This window comes from Pogoniulus pusillus, chromosome 6 (genome assembly GCF_015220805.1).
Source record: "Pogoniulus pusillus isolate bPogPus1 chromosome 6, bPogPus1.pri, whole genome shotgun sequence".
In the NCBI taxonomy this organism is placed as follows: Eukaryota; Metazoa; Chordata; class Aves; order Piciformes; family Lybiidae; genus Pogoniulus; species Pogoniulus pusillus.
The window spans coordinates 22,903,475-22,919,396 of record NC_087269.1 but is presented as its reverse complement, the minus strand read 5'-3'; the positions used below and the strand labels follow the sequence as shown (position 1 = coordinate 22,919,396).

Genomic DNA, 15,922 nt, shown 5'->3' with positions numbered 1-15,922 from the left:
GACGGACCACCACCAGACCACCAGAGCTGCACACCGCCCGAAGAAACTCTGACAAACTCCACAGAAGATCATCCCTGGGCCACGCACCCGTCTCTCTCTCTCCCTTCCATCTGCGACTGAGGGTAATATGATCACAGCCTTTTTCCTTCCCTGCTCCTTCTTCTCTTCTCCATCGTTCTCTTTATCTTTCTCTCTCTCCCTTCTCCCCTCTCTCCCTCTGTTTTGCCCAAGCTTATCCTTTAATAAATAGTTTCATGGTGATATATGGTCTCGTTTGCACCTTAATTTCACAACACGGAATCCATAAGAACTGGTCTTGCTCATCTGGACAGAGATACTGTTCATCTCTGTTCCACCGGACCTTGACAACACCTTGATGCCTTGAGCACAAATCCAGATGGCAAGCCTGACCTAGTCATTGCAGAAGTAAACCCAAAACATGCACCATCTGGCGCAAGTTCTGCGCATCCCATCCTGTATTATTACCTCCATGTTTGAGTCCTTGGTGATGCATCAAAGCTTACTGTGCCTGTTTGAAGTTAACATTACATCTGTATTTAAAGAAAAATAACATGTCTGTTCATCTCTTGGAGGTCGCATTTTTAAGTTCTTCTTAGTAATCATGAGGGTAATACAGTTCTTTCCTCTTAAAAATGAAGATTTACTCTTGAAACAAGATATGACTCTAGAATATGCTGCTTTGAGAAAAAAATAAACCAAAACACAAACACAAAAGAACCACTATATTGACAAAGCTGAATAAAACCATGGCATCTGGCAGCTGGAAATGCACTGGTACAGGATTACAGCAAGAGGGACAAGAATCTCTTAGCAGCAACACATACTTTAAAATGATCATATGGGAGTAGATCCACTGTTCAGAAGATAAAAGAGATATAACAGGGAAAGAAAGTCACCTGACTGTTGGCCTGTTCCTCAGGTCACCTCTTTTGATTCATGGAACTGAAGAGAGCTGTTATGAAAAAATAGCTGAAGGTTTTTGCTCTGCCAGAGCATGATGCCATCTTCCAAGCATCTCACCTCACCTTGCAGTGTTTTTCAACTATGCAAACACAAAAAACCAGGAACAGATTTACAGACGCAGGTATCTCTCCACTTCTACCATTTCTGTGTGCCAAAAGAACAAGACTGATTGCATTACAGAACACAGTCAAAGCAGCATAGACTTCTCATTCTTACCAGTGTGTACCTGCTTTCTCTACTCAGAGATTACAGACTCAAGTGAAATCAAAATCTTTAAAGAATCAGATGTAACTATTTTTATCTCAGTTCTACATTGAAGTTTTTTCCCAGTCTCCATGAGTCACAGGCCAGAAGCCACAGCCTTCTGCTGCTGCATGGCAAAAGGACCATATATTGAAGTTCCTAGAGCTCAGACATTTTCATTTTAGCTTGGTCACTTTCTTGATCCAGGGTACATATTTGCTGACCTTGGTGTACACACCAGGAGAATCCTTCCGACCACAGCCATAACCCCAGGAAGTGATCCCCAAAATGATCCAGCGTCCATTTGACCTCTGACACATAAGTGGCCCTCCACTATCACCTTGGCAGCTGTCCACCCGTTTATCTTCAGAGAGGTTCCCAGCACAAATCATGCGGTTAGTGAACTTCTGCCCATAACGGAGCTTGCAGTCTTCCCGTGGGAGAAGAGGCACCACTCCCTGCAGCAAGGTTCTTGAATAAGACTTCCCTGGAATGGAATAGACCAGCCAGACCAATTCACTTACAAACAGCAGTGACCTAGAGCAATAATGCTTTGCACAAAACCAGATATTTCTACGTTTCATGTCAAGGCAGCACAGAAATAGACCAAGCTCAGCATCTCTGAACCACCAAAACTTCAGAAGACAGTGCTGCCACAGCAAACCACAAAAAAGAGCTGTAAGATCAAAGAAATGGGAAAGAGGTTGGAGAAAGAGGTTAAATCAAACAATTGGTTCTGCCAAGAAGTAAGAACCTTGTTCAATTCATTTCACCTCCTGGAGCCTCCATTTCCTCATCTGTAAAGCAAGGACAGTGCACTCTCAAGAGAATAAATGCAGTCATATTTATGAAGTGCCCAGTCCTCACAGAGAAATTTTGGAAATTTCAGAGGCATCCAAATATTGTTCAAAGAGAGCTCACTGCCTCTTGCACTAGATTTGCCTCTGTTTGCTCTTCAGTAGAGACAGGCAAGGGAGAAAAGGTGGAGGAGTGGCTCTGTATATTAGGATGCTCTGGATGTCATGGTAGAAATCAAGGATGATCAAGTAGAGTCTTTATGGGTGAGAATTAAGGGGAAGGCCAACAAGACTGATATCCTGGCTGGAGTCTGTTATAGACCACGCAACCAGGAAGAAGAGGTTGATTTATTGTTCTTTAAACAACTGGAGGCTGCCTCAAGATCACCTGCCCTTGTTCTGGTGGGCGACTTTAACCTACCAGACATCTGCTGGGACTTAAATACTGCAGAGGAGAGGCAGTCTAGAAGGTTTCTAGTGTGTGTGGAAGACAACTTCTTACTTCTTATGCCAGCTGTTACGTGAGCCTACCAGGGGGGCAGCTCTGCTTGACCTGCTGCTCACAAATAGAGAGGGTCTGGTAGAGGATGTGGTGGTTGGAGGCTGCCTGGGGTCCAGTGACCACGAAATTAAAGAGTTTTCAGTATATGGTGTAACCAGGAGGGGCATCAACAGAACCTCCACACTGGACTTCCGAAGGGCAGACTTCAGCCTATGTAAGGAACTAACTCAGAAGTTCCTTGGGAAAAAGCCCTTGAAAACAAAGGGGTCCAGGAAGGTTGGATCTACATCAAGAAAGAGCTCCTAAAGGCACAGGAGCAGCTGTGCTATTGTGCCAGAAGATGAGCTGACGAGGGAGGCAGCCAGACTGGATGGGCAGGGAGCTGCTGAAGGAATTAAAGATTAAAAAGAGAGTGTATCACCTTTGGAAAAGAGGGGAGGTGTCCCAGGAAAAGTTCAAGGAAGTTGCTAGGTCTTGTAGGAAAAAAATTAGAGAGGCAAAAGCCCATTTACAACTTAGGCTGGCCACAGCTGTCAAGGAAAATAAAAAAGGTTTCTTTAAATATATGAATGGCAAGAGAAGGGCCAAGGACAACCTCCAGTCCTTATTAGATGGAGAGGGGAGTACAGTGACAAAGGATGAGGAAAAGGCAGAGGTGCTTAACACCTTCTTTGCCTCAATCTTCAATAGTGGGACAGGTTGTCTCCAGGACAGCTGGACTCCTGAAGTGGTGGATGGAGTCAGGGACCAGTATAGTCCCCCTCTAATCCATGAGGAAGAAGTAAGGGACCTGCTGATACACTTGGATCCTCACAAGTCCATGGGACTGGATGGGATCCATCCTAGGGTGCTGAGAGATGAGCTGGCCAAGCCACTCTCCATCATTTATCAACAGTCCTGGCTCACTGGAGAGGTCCCTGAAGACTGGAAGCTGGCCAATGTGATACCCATCCACAAGAAGGGTTGAAAGGAGGAGCCAGAGAACTACAGACCTGTCAGCCTGACCTCAGTGCCAGGCAAGGTCATCTTGAGTGCCATCACAAAGCACCTACAGGATGGCCAAGGGATCAGGCCCAGCCAGCATGGGTTTAGGAAGGACAGGTCCTGTCTCACCAACCTGATCAATCTCCTTTTATGATCAGGTTATTTGCCTGGTGAATGTGGGGAAGGCTGTGGATGTAGTCTACCTGGACTTCAGCAAAGCCTTTGGCACTGTGTGCCACAACAAACTCCTGGTGAAGCTATCAGCTCATGGTTTGGACAGATTCACTCTGTGCTGGGTCAAGAACTGGCTGGATGGCAGAGCCCAGAGAGTGGTGGTGAATGGTGCCACATCCAGTTGTGGTGTTCCCCAAGGATCAGTGCTGGGCCCAGTCCTGTTCAATATCTTTATTGATGATCTGGACAAGGGGATTGAGTCCAGCATCAGTAAGTTTGCAGATGACACCAAGCTGGGAGCAGGTGTTGATCTGTTGGAAGGTAGGAGAGCCCTGCAGAGGGACCTGGCCAGGCTGGATAGGTGGGCAGAGGCCAATGGGATGAGATTTAACAAGGCCAAGTGCAGGGTTCTGCACTTTGTCCACAACAACCCCAAGCAGCACTACAGGCTGGGGACTGAGTGGCTGGAAAGCAGCCAGGAAGAAAGGGACCCAGAGGTACTGACAGATAGTAGGCTGAAGATGAGCCAGCAGTGTGCCCAGGTGGCCAAGAGAGCCAATGGCATCCTGGCCTGGACCAGGAACACTGTGGCCAGTAGGACAAGGGAGGTTATCCTTCCCCTGTACTCAACACTGGTTAGGCCACACCTTGAGTACTGTGTCCAGTTCTGGGCTCCTCAATTCAAGAGAGATGTTGAGGTGCTGGAAAGTGTCCAGAGAAGGGCGACAAAGCTGGTGAAAAGCCTGGAACACAAACCCTATGAGGAGAGGCTGAGGGAGCTGGGGTTGTTTAGCCTGGAGAAGAGGAGGCTCAGGGCTGACCTCATTGCTGTCTACAACTACCTGAAGGGAGGCTGTAGCCAGGTGGGGGGTGGTCTCTTCTCTCAGGCAACCACCAATAGAACAAGGGCATACAGTCTCAAGTTGTGCCAGGGGAGGTATAGGCTGGATGTTAGGAGGAATTTCTTCACAGAGAGAGTGATTTCCCATTGGAATGAGCTGCCCAGGGAGGTGGAGTCACCGTCCCTGGAGGTGTTCAAGAAAAGACTGGATGGGGCAATTAGTGCCATGGTCTAGTTGACTGGATAGGGCTGGGTGATAGGTTGGACTGGATGATCTTGGAGGTCTCTTCCAACCTGTTGATTCTATGACTCTAAATCTCTCTATTACCTCTGATTTGTTTCTGTGCTCAAGGTTCATGGCAAGTTCACAAGGTAATAGTTAGTACCTCTCCCATTGGGAAAGCAAGGTTTGATGCAGGAGATAGGATTCTAGCCACTAAGCCCCAGTAGACCTTAAGGGAGTTAACATGGTTAAGTAGCTCCTTGATCCCCCCCAGACACCTCAAAGTGACATGCAAATGATTCAAAGGCAAATGTATACTTGCACTAAAACACCTGCCGTAACAGCTGGAAAGCATAGGTAAATCCAAAATCAACAGACAAGCTAGGGCTACTTGGCAGCAAGTCTTTCTGAACATGTGGCTTTGCTTCAGTCACAGTGGCCCCAGAAACGCCCCCTTGCCCCAGTTCCTGCATTGTATCTCTGATTCTGGAATGAGTAAGGACTGGATGGCTGGTTATAAAGATTTGCTCACAGTTTAAAGCTGTCTCCAGACCTTGCATCCCTGTCAGGAGTCCAAGTCTAGCATTTTAAAAGATAATTTTTAAATACTAAGCTCTCTTAAAGTGTCGTCTTTCTAGAATATTCTCTGCTCTCTTTTACCTTGGAAGCTCCACAGCAGTGTGCCACAAGTGGACAGTACAGGCTGTCTCAAACTTAGTGCAGAAGCTTTATAGCCCACCTGTCCCTGCAGCAATATCCCAGGGAGATCAAGCAAGGTAATCTTACAGCTTGCTTCCATCTCTCAGCCCTCACTTCACTACTATATTATCATGAAGAAGGCAGGAGATCATGCAAACATAGAGGTGTCTCACAGGCTTTGTACATCAGCTCTACGCAGGCAGCTGCCTAAGGTGTCTGCTGTGGCCAAACATGCATGTAGAAAGGGAAAGAAAGAGAGGATTGTGGCCAAATGGCAGCATTTCTCAGTCCCACAGCTTCAGAAGAATGCTATGGCAACCCAGACTTCCACTACGGGCAGGCTCAAGAAACTTCAGATTCAGAAGAAAATACAAAGCAACATCTCCCTGTTCTTAACACCATGCACTGGTACAGACAATAGAGTATGAACATGGCCTTGAGTTCCAGAGACATGAATTAAATGGCCCAGATAGGCTTCTGAACCCAGACTCCCTCAACTTTCTTGCCTTCCAAAGTCCCATCACTCACCTGTGTCTCCCCAGCCAGAGATGATGCAGGCTTGCCTATTGATGTCGGATTTCTCTTTCCTCTCAGGCAGGCAGACAGGCAGCACATGGCGATTGAAGGACAGACAGTGTCCCTCTCTGCCCTGCATCTGGACCAGGGCAATGTCATTATCATTGCTGCCAGCCCAGTAATTCCTGTGGAGGACAATCCGCTCCACAGGCAGCTCCCTTTCAAACTCATCCTTCACACCTGTGTGGTAATCGCCTACCCGCAGCAGGTAGCGCCGCACATCAACACCAAACCTGGAGAGAAAGAGACTCAAGCTCAATACTCCTACTATGGGGAAAACAGGCTCATACCAGTCTCAGTTGCTATGAGACTAAACCACCTCCTCATGAACTGATAAAACAGTACCATCTGCAGTACTCTAGGACCTCTTTAGCAGAAGTGATAATGCCAGCTATTGCAGTCAGTAGGTACCCCAAATCACTACCACGCACAGGACTTTTTTCCCCTACAAGAAAAGCTACAATAGTTTCAACAGGCTTGTAGCCTTACCTGTTTACAGGTCCTTACAGCACTGAAGAATAGCAAAATGCTGGTTTCATTTAAGATGTAAACCCTCAAAGTTAAGAGGGCATGTGTAAGCAGTGAAGCAAGCCTCTAATGAGTCATCCCTATAACTGCTCCAAGATCACATGATCCATAACTTGAAGGTTGTGGTCCTGCTAAGCCTGGAGGACAATCTTGTATGAGGTTATCTTGTTTGTCCCTAGGGGCTCGCCACTCACAAACACACCTTTTGAAGCAGTGGGCTGCAGTCACTACCCAGCAGCTGCTGATCAGTGTTGCTCCACACAGCAGACGAGTGTCTCGATAAAACCCCTTCAACCGTAGTGAGGCCTGCCATGGCCAACTGCCTCTGAAGAAGACACAGAGGAATAATAGGTGTCACACATATGTGAGCTGTTTTCCTTTTTTCCCATCCACTCTGCCCCACAGGCTCAACTGCTATGCACTTTTCCCTGGATAGGCTCAATGGTGGAAATCGAGTTTAAACATCATCAGTAAAAATGTGTCAATGTGCTCAGCATTTTCTAGGCTATTTTCAGAGTCTGTATGAAAGCTAGAACAAGCTCTGGCTTTCCAAGTAACTACAAGGTAGTACCTGAGAGACTTGTTTCCGCCTATGATCCTTTTCTTACGACGGTGAAGCAAGCGCATCCCACACACACTAGACTCTGGACCTGCACAGCAAAGTTGGGTAGATACCTTCACCTTAACTGTCAACAATTACTGTCACACAGCCAAATACCATTTATCTTTCTTGGGGACATTAATCCTCATGGCACCTGACTGCATTGTGTTGTGCACATGTAATTCATAGACAAATTGATCCCACAGATTTCATCAGTTTAGGTAGAGATGCTTAGCTGCAGTATCTGTAGTCTTACGCCAGGCATGGGGCCTCTACAGCTATTTGTTCAGTAGTCTAAAAGTCAGTTTGCTCGGGGTTACTGCTCTATGAAATGACATGGCGACTTGGCTGTGGGGAAGTTCAAGCCCAAGGCCTGACACAGGTGCAGCTCCTCAGACTAGTCTTGGGCACTCTGTGCTCCTTAGAAGAAACAACAAGTAAAACAAGGAAAAAGTAAGAGGTGTAGGACTGGACATGTTTATTTTGTAAGTAAAGTTTTAGCCAAAAAGAACTACAGGGGAAAAGCACAAAATCATGCAGAGATCCTACAACTGGAGCTCCAGATTTCTGCATAAAAGAAATGGGCAGAGCACCTGTTCTCCTGGTATCATGGACCTTCTCTTCCACATAGTCACAGATCACACCAGCATCCTCACTGTGCCAGCAGCTTCGAATCCTGGTGTCAGGCTTGATGCATTGCCCCAGGGTGTACTCCATGCCACTGCACTCTATGTTGTCCAGATGTATAGGCCCATGGCCTTCGCCAAAATAAGCCATGGCCCTGGATTTTGCTATACCACTGCAATTATGCAGAGAATGGATAGTCTGCAGTTAGCAGTAGGCAGGTGAATGTGATGCACCAACATATTTTAAGAGAAATAATGTCTGTTACTCCACATATAGACAGTAGCATAGTCAGAATAGGACCCTACTCCCTCAAGCACATGTATACGTCAAACTAAGAAATGAAGCCCCCAAAAACAGGTCCAGAAAGAAGCAATCTCCCCAAGAGCTGTTTCTATCTCTAAGATGCTCTAAGATGCTCTTACCTGAATCCCAGTTGCCTGCAAACCACTGCAGCATCTCTATCTGTCCAGCCATCACCGCAGACACTGCCCCACTCCCCATTCAGGAATACCTCAACCCGTCCTTCCTTGGTGCTTTCTCCATCCACCAGCCGCACAGGAGGTCCTGCAGGAGAAAACACATGGGTTTCTGCAAGCAATAACACCAGGAAATGTGAGGTACCCAGAACCTGGGTTCTAAAGGAAAAGATAAATCCCAGATATCAGTAAGATTGGAGAGTGGAAAAAAAAAGGCAATGTTTCTACATTCCCCTCTCTGCTGAATCACATGACTACATACATATTAACTAATTTAATACATTATTAGTGGATCATACTCTGAAACCTGAGTCAAGAACAGAAGAAAAGCTAGTAAGTCCTGAGCCAAGAGTGGACAAGCTTAAACATGCCTTGGAAGCAAATCCATTAAATTATAAAACTATTATGTTATTCTAAGGAAGCGTTCTACATCCAGGAAAACCAAAACCATTGGATGCTATTTCAACCAAAAAGTGTCTGACAAACTGGAAAGTGCAGGGTATCAGACCTCATAGAAAATAAGAAATTACATTAACTTGAATTACATTCACAATTTTAATTACAAGTGTGTCATCCACACAAGATACTCCTACACCTGCCAGAGCTTCAAAAGGAAGAGACTAGCAAGCAACACTTCCCCATCACCTAAGGGAAGAAGCAAGGTGAGTTACCCAAGCTGCCATCTGTGACTGTGTTGCTCTCCGGGGAACAGCGGATTCCCACATCTTCAGCATGTGAGCAGTCATGCTGCCCCCAATTGCTGTGGGGACAGTCCAGGAGGAACAGCTCTGTCCCCACACAAGCCACATCATCCAATAAGATAAAGCCTTGGCCAGCAGCATAGTCCCCTTCAGAAGCCAAGGCAGCAGGACCACTGAAGGAAGGAAACAGAATGTAACGTCAGATGCATTGAAACTTATTAATCCCACAGAGAAACCCAAGATCAGACCTAAAAGATAACTCCCTTCCAGAGTTCAAATGTGGTATTGGTGGGCTCTTGACCTAAACCACTCAGTGACACACAGGATGGCAATCGAGCAGCTTGCACATCTCACAAACTTCCAGTATTCATGGAAGTCTGCTGAGGCCAGGGCATTTTCTAGTGTCTGGTCAAAAGCACAGTCATATTAGCATGGAGGGACAGACAGATCACAGAGGCTGCTCTGCACACATGACACCAGAAACATCAACTTGAAGAAGGACTAGCAGAGGAGGCATCAAAAATATCAACATTTAAGTAGTTCTACTTCTTTTTATAGGAACTGAAATACAGAAAGATGCAAACTTTTAGGCCCTACAAGAGATCACAAACACAGTATGCAGCTGAAATAAAGGTAAGAATTTCGGTTTTTTTCAGTCCATAAAGATGAAATTTTACAAGGATACCCTAATTACATTTTAAAATCCACCAAAAAAAAAGAAAAAAACAACAAAAAGCCAACCCCAAACCTAACCCTTTACTAGCTCCAAGACTAAAGGTATCCTAAGTTTAAACTTTCCCCAAACTCATGCCTGGAAAGATGAAAAAAAAAAAGCATTATGAAAATCCCTAGTACTACTTTTTTTTTTGCCTTGATAGTCTTTGTTCAACTACTGAAGCAGAGCAGAGCAGGTGGCAGTGTTGAGCGGATACATGTGCAAATTTAAAGAGTGTAAAGAAAACTCTATGACCTGGGCAAGGGTTTCATAAATACAGCATCAAGTCTGTTATCTGCTTCCAGAACAGGCTGTAGCAAGAGATAATAAAAATACATTTTTCTCCCTCAGAAAGGATGTGAATACAAAACAACTTTTCCTAAATAATAGTAACAACCCTTTTGACACAGACAGCAATGAAGGATTAAGGTACAGCCTATTCTACTAAAGGGTGATGTGATGGAATTTAATCTTGAAATTTGGAAGCACAGGTACCACACACACTCTAAAGTCCTACCTGAAGCCCAGCTGCCTGCAGACCACCTGGGCACTGATGTCTGTCCAGCCATCATCACATACTGTGCCCCAATCTCCATTGTAATAAACTTCTACCCTGCCTTCATGGGAGCTGTGGCCACCAACCAGCCTGACAGTGCCCTCTGCAAAGAGTGGGAGAAAGAAAGGCCATCAGTCAGCAAAGGAGAAAAGAAACAGTCTGCACACCACTGCTGAAGTCTCTGTCCACTGCTGAAGTCTCTGTGCAGGCCAGGAGTGAAAGAAACCAAAGACACAGATATCTGTGGGTACTCAAAACTCAGACATTCATTGCTACCGGATGTACCCATCTGTCAGGAGAAGATTCACCTCAGCCTTTTCCATGCCACTTCTGGAAAGCCATGAGAACACCACCAAGCCCGGCTTCAATATATTCCTACCTGTTCCTTGCTCTCTGCCTCCATATCTAGCAGCCTTTCTGGGAACTGTATACAGAAACCCCGCAAGATCCCGAAGTGTTGCAGGCCACGCCACCTGCTCTCTCTGCCTGTTGTGGGACCGCGGTAAACAAGCCTATAGACCCATATGGTCGTAGGCCAGCCACGAGGGTCTCCAGACGATTCAATGTGAATTACTCAGAGGCCACTTTATTTACGTATCAGCCCGAATACATTCACTCAGCCAGTAGAGCACACACCTACACAACCCACCACGTCTGCATAAATACACGCTTTGTTATTCTCGTTAGTGAAGTCTCCATTATCTGCCCCTTCTGAGATAAGGTGGCCAGCTGCATGTGAGAACCAAGGTCGGTTATTATAAGGATCTGCCTGTTGTCATGTCTCTTCACTCTGTTCCCACAGCTCTCCTGCACCTCACAACTCTTCTGCATTCTGCATTCCCACACTGAAACAGTGGTGTTATCTGATGAGAAAGCTGTGTAATACAGGACTAAGAATGGAAACATCTGACTGCCATGTAGATCTATACCTGTGAAAGGGTTACAGGAGACCCCAGCATCTTCAATGTGGTCACAGTTTTGCTGTCCCCAGCCACTCTTCTTGCACTGGTCAAGAGAGAGTTCATTGCCTGAGCATTCCACTTCATCCAGCAGGATTGGGCCAGATCCCTTCCCATAGTGAGCCCATGACAAGGCTTTTGGGTTCCCACTGCAAACATAGACACCATATACTTAATAAGGAAGGTCATGGGTTTGTGCCCTCAAGATTCTGCCTTGCACAGGGACTTTCCTATGCTAGGTCAGTGTGTGTGTGTCCCCCAGATACTACATATTTCTGACACAGTGGTGTTGCGAATTGGTTACTGGTAAGTTTTATAACGAGACCTTCTAATATGTAACAAAAATGTGCTTGCAACACGAACAGTACAGCGACTTAGGAAGTTCAGAGGGCAATGATGTTTCTATCTCAGTAATAGGCAAAAGTCCCCAAGGTTTTTTTGCCTTCTTTTTTTAGATCCAAAGGGATCTCGAACTTGAATTGTCTGCAAAATTCTGTACCAATATGAATTTCAAGAATTCTCGGTATACAACAGCTCCCATGTTAAGCACTGAACGGCACACAGGAGAGTAAGATGCTCTCTCTTCCTTCCCTGTCTGAAGAGGATAAGGGCAAACAGTGACACTGGAAGTGTTCAAACTTAATCAAGTGAGGAACTGCAGCTCACATACAGAAATCACTATGACAAGTCAGCACTGCGGCCAGGAATATTTACATTAGGACGTATGTGTAAGAATAACAAGCAGGGATAAACTACAAACACTAGACAGGGATGCACCAAGTGTTTTTTTTTCCAGAGTATAAACCCATAAAACTGAGAGGAATTAAGTACAAAATCCCATTATAGGACGAATAGTCCAGGATTTCTGTGTATCTCCTACAGAAAGGGCTGGTGCTATAGCAAAGGGCATATTCTCATGTTCTTCATTCTGCCTGCTTCTATTATGTATGACTCCATGACATACAGCAGGGGAAATTACCTGAGTCCCAGCTGCCTACAGACTACTTCAGCATCCTTGTCATCCCATTGATCATCACAGATTGTACCCCACTTGCCATCATGGTAGACCTCCACTCGTCCTTCAAAGCTCTCCTTTCCCCCAGCTAAACGCAGTGGGGTACCTACACCTATACTTCAAAAAAAGGGAAGAGAGCACAAGAGAAAAAAGCAGAAACAAAGCACATCTAGCAGTTCAGAATGCAGAACTCTTCACAGGCCAGAGAAGCTTTCAAAGTGCTCATCCCACCCTACCAGATCCTCATCCCTAGATTCTCCAGAAGCATCTGACTGCAGCCTACAGTACTGGGTACTGCCAGTCCAGGGATGGCTTTTTAACTGGCTGCTATGTTGATGAGGACTTTTCTGCCTGCATGCATAGAACTGGTTTGATATAAAGGGGATGTGGTGATTAAGCAACAGCCAAAGGGCCAGTGATTGTAGAAGCATGCCCACTCTGAGTATTTGGGATTAGGAAAGGATGGATAATTTTCCATTAGAAGGAAGACAGCCACCTGTATAATAGGTGAGAGAAGTATGTGCTCCAATGATTTGCTTCTCACAGTTTCACGGCCTTATATTGTACATTTTATCACAACACTGATGCAATACACAGAGAGCAAATCTTTCCTGGATTTACCTTCTGGAGGGACACAGGTTACTGTGGCAGTTCCCTGGTTACAAGCTCCTGACATAGCCTCCCGATAGCGACACTGAAGCAGTGCTTTCTCATCACCACGGCAGTTTGATGACTGCATGTGCAGAGGCACATGCCACAGTCCCAGCTGATTCTTCTTCCCAGCTGTGCCAATCTCACTGGTACAGAGAAGGCAAAAGAATGATGAAATGTCACAGCAATGCCTGGCTTGCAATTTCCCTTCAATGCTTATGAGTCTCCAGTCCAGTTGTGCCACTTCCCATTGAGCCCAGTTATTGGGAGTGCACAAAGGGTTGGCCACTTACAGTATAATGAGAAAGCACAAGCAAGCACCAAGTGCTTCCCACCACTTAACCCATTTTGTGTTCCTACTGACTACAGCAAATTTGGTCTGGCCAGAAACAGCAAGCTTGTCTGAGTGATAAACAAGCCCAAGAAGAGACCGAAACGTCCAAGAATCTGAATCAACACCTTCTTTCTCTGTGGACCTTACCTCCTTCTATTTGGAACTTGAAAGTTACAAATCCCACATTCTCAAAGAGGATTCAGACTCTCAAAATTTCTATTAGACCACTACAGAAGCTCCAGCTGGTAATACTAAAAAAGGGATATGACCTCACAGCTAGCTCACTCACAGGCTGGAGCATCAAGTAGAAACTACTGGTTAAAATTTTTTTTTGCAAATGTTAACTGGTGTTGGACACAGCCATTGGAAGAAAACATTACGAAAAGACCCTGGGTAAACTTATGTCGCCTGGCCAACACACTGCCAGAGCGACTGTAGCCACAGAGGCTGTTCTTTCAAAGGCCACATGGGCATGTAACTCTCACAACCAGACTAAGGTTCCCACCTTAGACCTAGTTGCCTGCAGACAACACTGGCATCCCAGTCAGTCCAGTGGTCAGCACAGATGGTGCCCCAGAGTCCACTGAAGTACAGCTCCACACTACTATCTTCAGACAACCTCACAGCACCTTCCAAAAGAGAGGGGAAGAAAAACACACATTTGTTGTCTTCTGATGGAGGTTTCAGACTAGCAAGTCTTGAACTTGTATGTAGCTGAGTTGAACTGCACTTGACTTCTCTCATTTCTGTTTTGCTGGTGCTGTCACTGAAGTGACTTGCATGAAGGAGTGGCACCCTCCTAGTTCCAGTAGTAGCGGCTTGGGAGGATGGCTGGTGATGTATTCTTTCCAGAGACATGGTAATGGAAAGAAACTTGCCTTCTGCCACAGCTCCTGCACTCTCCTATGAAATGGGAATGGTTTTACATGCTACCTTGAAAAGGTGTATGGAAATGGCAGGCTCTCCAATTCCTTCCAACACTCCACTGATTTACTTTCCATCAGCCACCTCACCTGTGAGACTCTTGCTACAGCAGGTGAATTCTCTTTAATTTCTCTAAGAAAATCAAGTGCCAGTGTAAATATCCTTTTAATTTCCACTGCACCACAAATATCTACCACTGTTTAGAAAGCACATCATCTTATTCAGTTATGAATTGGAGAAGGATACACTTTCTGCCTGTAATACCTAAATACAGACATACAGCACAACCAAACTTGTTTCCCTCGCTTTAATAAAAGCCATTTCTGAATACACCTCCAATGGCAAGAGAAAAAGATGTGGTGATTTCATTTATTAAACTGGTATGGCATTTGTTTTGCAAAACATGGAAAAAGCAAAGAAACAAGAAGGACAAAGAACATTTTCAAGGATGTTGCACTGGAGTCAGTGCCTTGAAAGAGTTCATCTCCCTTGCACATCTCAGCATATGCTTCAGTCCTTTTCTCAGCTGTAAGGAGCTTTGAGGAAAGCTGACCTACCTCATCACAGATTTCTTGTATTTGATCTGCTGCACTTAAATGAGCAGAACTCTGATATGGATACTTAAGGAACAACAGTAGGTTGTTTTCCACATAACTTAAATTATGCCACTTAGAAAACAGTTTAGCAGTTAAAAAACAAAAAAAAAATCAAGGAAAAACCCCCAACCAACCCAAACACAAAACTCTCCTTGTATGAGTGATACATCTGTACAAGCATTATGGCTACAGTAGCTTAAATCCACCCCCTGTTCTATACAGACATTCTTCTTCCACACAGACTCTAATCCTAAGTATTTTGACAATTGTAGACAGTTACTATACAGTGCGTCTTTCACAGTGTGTCCCACCTGCTGTTTTCATGTCTGTACAGAACACATTTTGGGCCTGAGCCCCCAAGACAGCAGAGCTGAGGACACACAGCAGCCCTTACCTTGGTTACAATCGCAGTTAGCCCAGCTGATGGCCCCTGATGCAAGCCGGTAGAAGCACCAGGGTGTAGTTACTCCGTCCGGGTTCCTGCAGTAGTTGTGGTCCCCCAGGCCACGGTCTGGGTACTGCTGAACATAATCAGGGAACTCTGCCCAGCTGAGGCACTCTGCCCTAGCCTCAGTGACTGACAGGGAGCCATTGTAATACCCAAGTGGTCCGATACTGCAGACATTGGATGCTGGGCACAAGAAGGGAGCTGTTATCATCACTTAAGATACCACACACCAAAGCTAAGACAATGTGTGACATACCAGCTGATCCCCTGAAACACTTCCAGTGTCTGCAGTCTTGACTGCTACTTCCTTGACTTCAGTTCTATCATTCTTGAAAGCAGCTGCTCAAAGAATGTTTGCAATATGCTCTGTCTATAAACTAAATTGATTTTGAAGTCCTTACCTGACCAGACAGACCTTTGAAATGTGCTAACTCTGGAACCAAATATGGACAATTTCAACTAGTTCCCATTACTGCTTATTTTAATAAATGTATTCACTCACTCCAGAGCAGCACTTGAGCTTGGCACACACTCCACTTTATTCCCCACCTGATTTGGCACCTGAATAAAATACTCTTAAATATGATCCTAGCCTCTTTAGAAGATTAACTGCCTGTCTAAGTTGGTAGAGAAGAGTTTCAAATTTTATATGATTTCATTCTGCAAATCAGAAAAGCAGGAAATTATGTTGTATTTCTTTGCCTATATGTTCCCTATACACATTCACATATCACCTGGCTTATCTAAACCTGGCCAATGTACAGGAAG

General features: G+C 45.3%; 1 protein-coding gene across 4 annotated transcripts in view; it reads right to left on the bottom strand.

Annotated features, from left to right (window-relative positions):
* Positions 1-724: 724 nt before the first annotated feature.
* Positions 725-15,922, bottom strand: part of LOC135176163 (neurotrypsin-like) — a 22,476-nt gene continuing 7,278 nt past the window's right edge. For all 4 annotated transcript variants that reach the window (XM_064144927.1, XM_064144930.1, XM_064144928.1 and 1 more), the window contains 13 exons: positions 15,101-15,337; positions 13,692-13,815; positions 12,823-12,998; positions 12,166-12,313; positions 11,157-11,335; positions 10,189-10,330; positions 8,927-9,129; positions 8,202-8,343; positions 7,746-7,951; positions 7,123-7,201; positions 6,754-6,876; positions 5,976-6,256; positions 725-1,714 (listed from right to left, as the gene is read on the bottom strand). In XM_064144927.1, the coding sequence (XP_064000997.1) occupies positions 1,404-1,714; positions 5,976-6,256; positions 6,754-6,876; positions 7,123-7,201; positions 7,746-7,951; positions 8,202-8,343; positions 8,927-9,129; positions 10,189-10,330; positions 11,157-11,335; positions 12,166-12,313; positions 12,823-12,998; positions 13,692-13,815; positions 15,101-15,337 (2,351 nt within the window). In that variant the 3' untranslated portion in view covers positions 725-1,403. The remainder of the gene's footprint in view (positions 1,715-5,975; positions 6,257-6,753; positions 6,877-7,122; positions 7,202-7,745; positions 7,952-8,201; positions 8,344-8,926; positions 9,130-10,188; positions 10,331-11,156; positions 11,336-12,165; positions 12,314-12,822; positions 12,999-13,691; positions 13,816-15,100; positions 15,338-15,922) is intronic.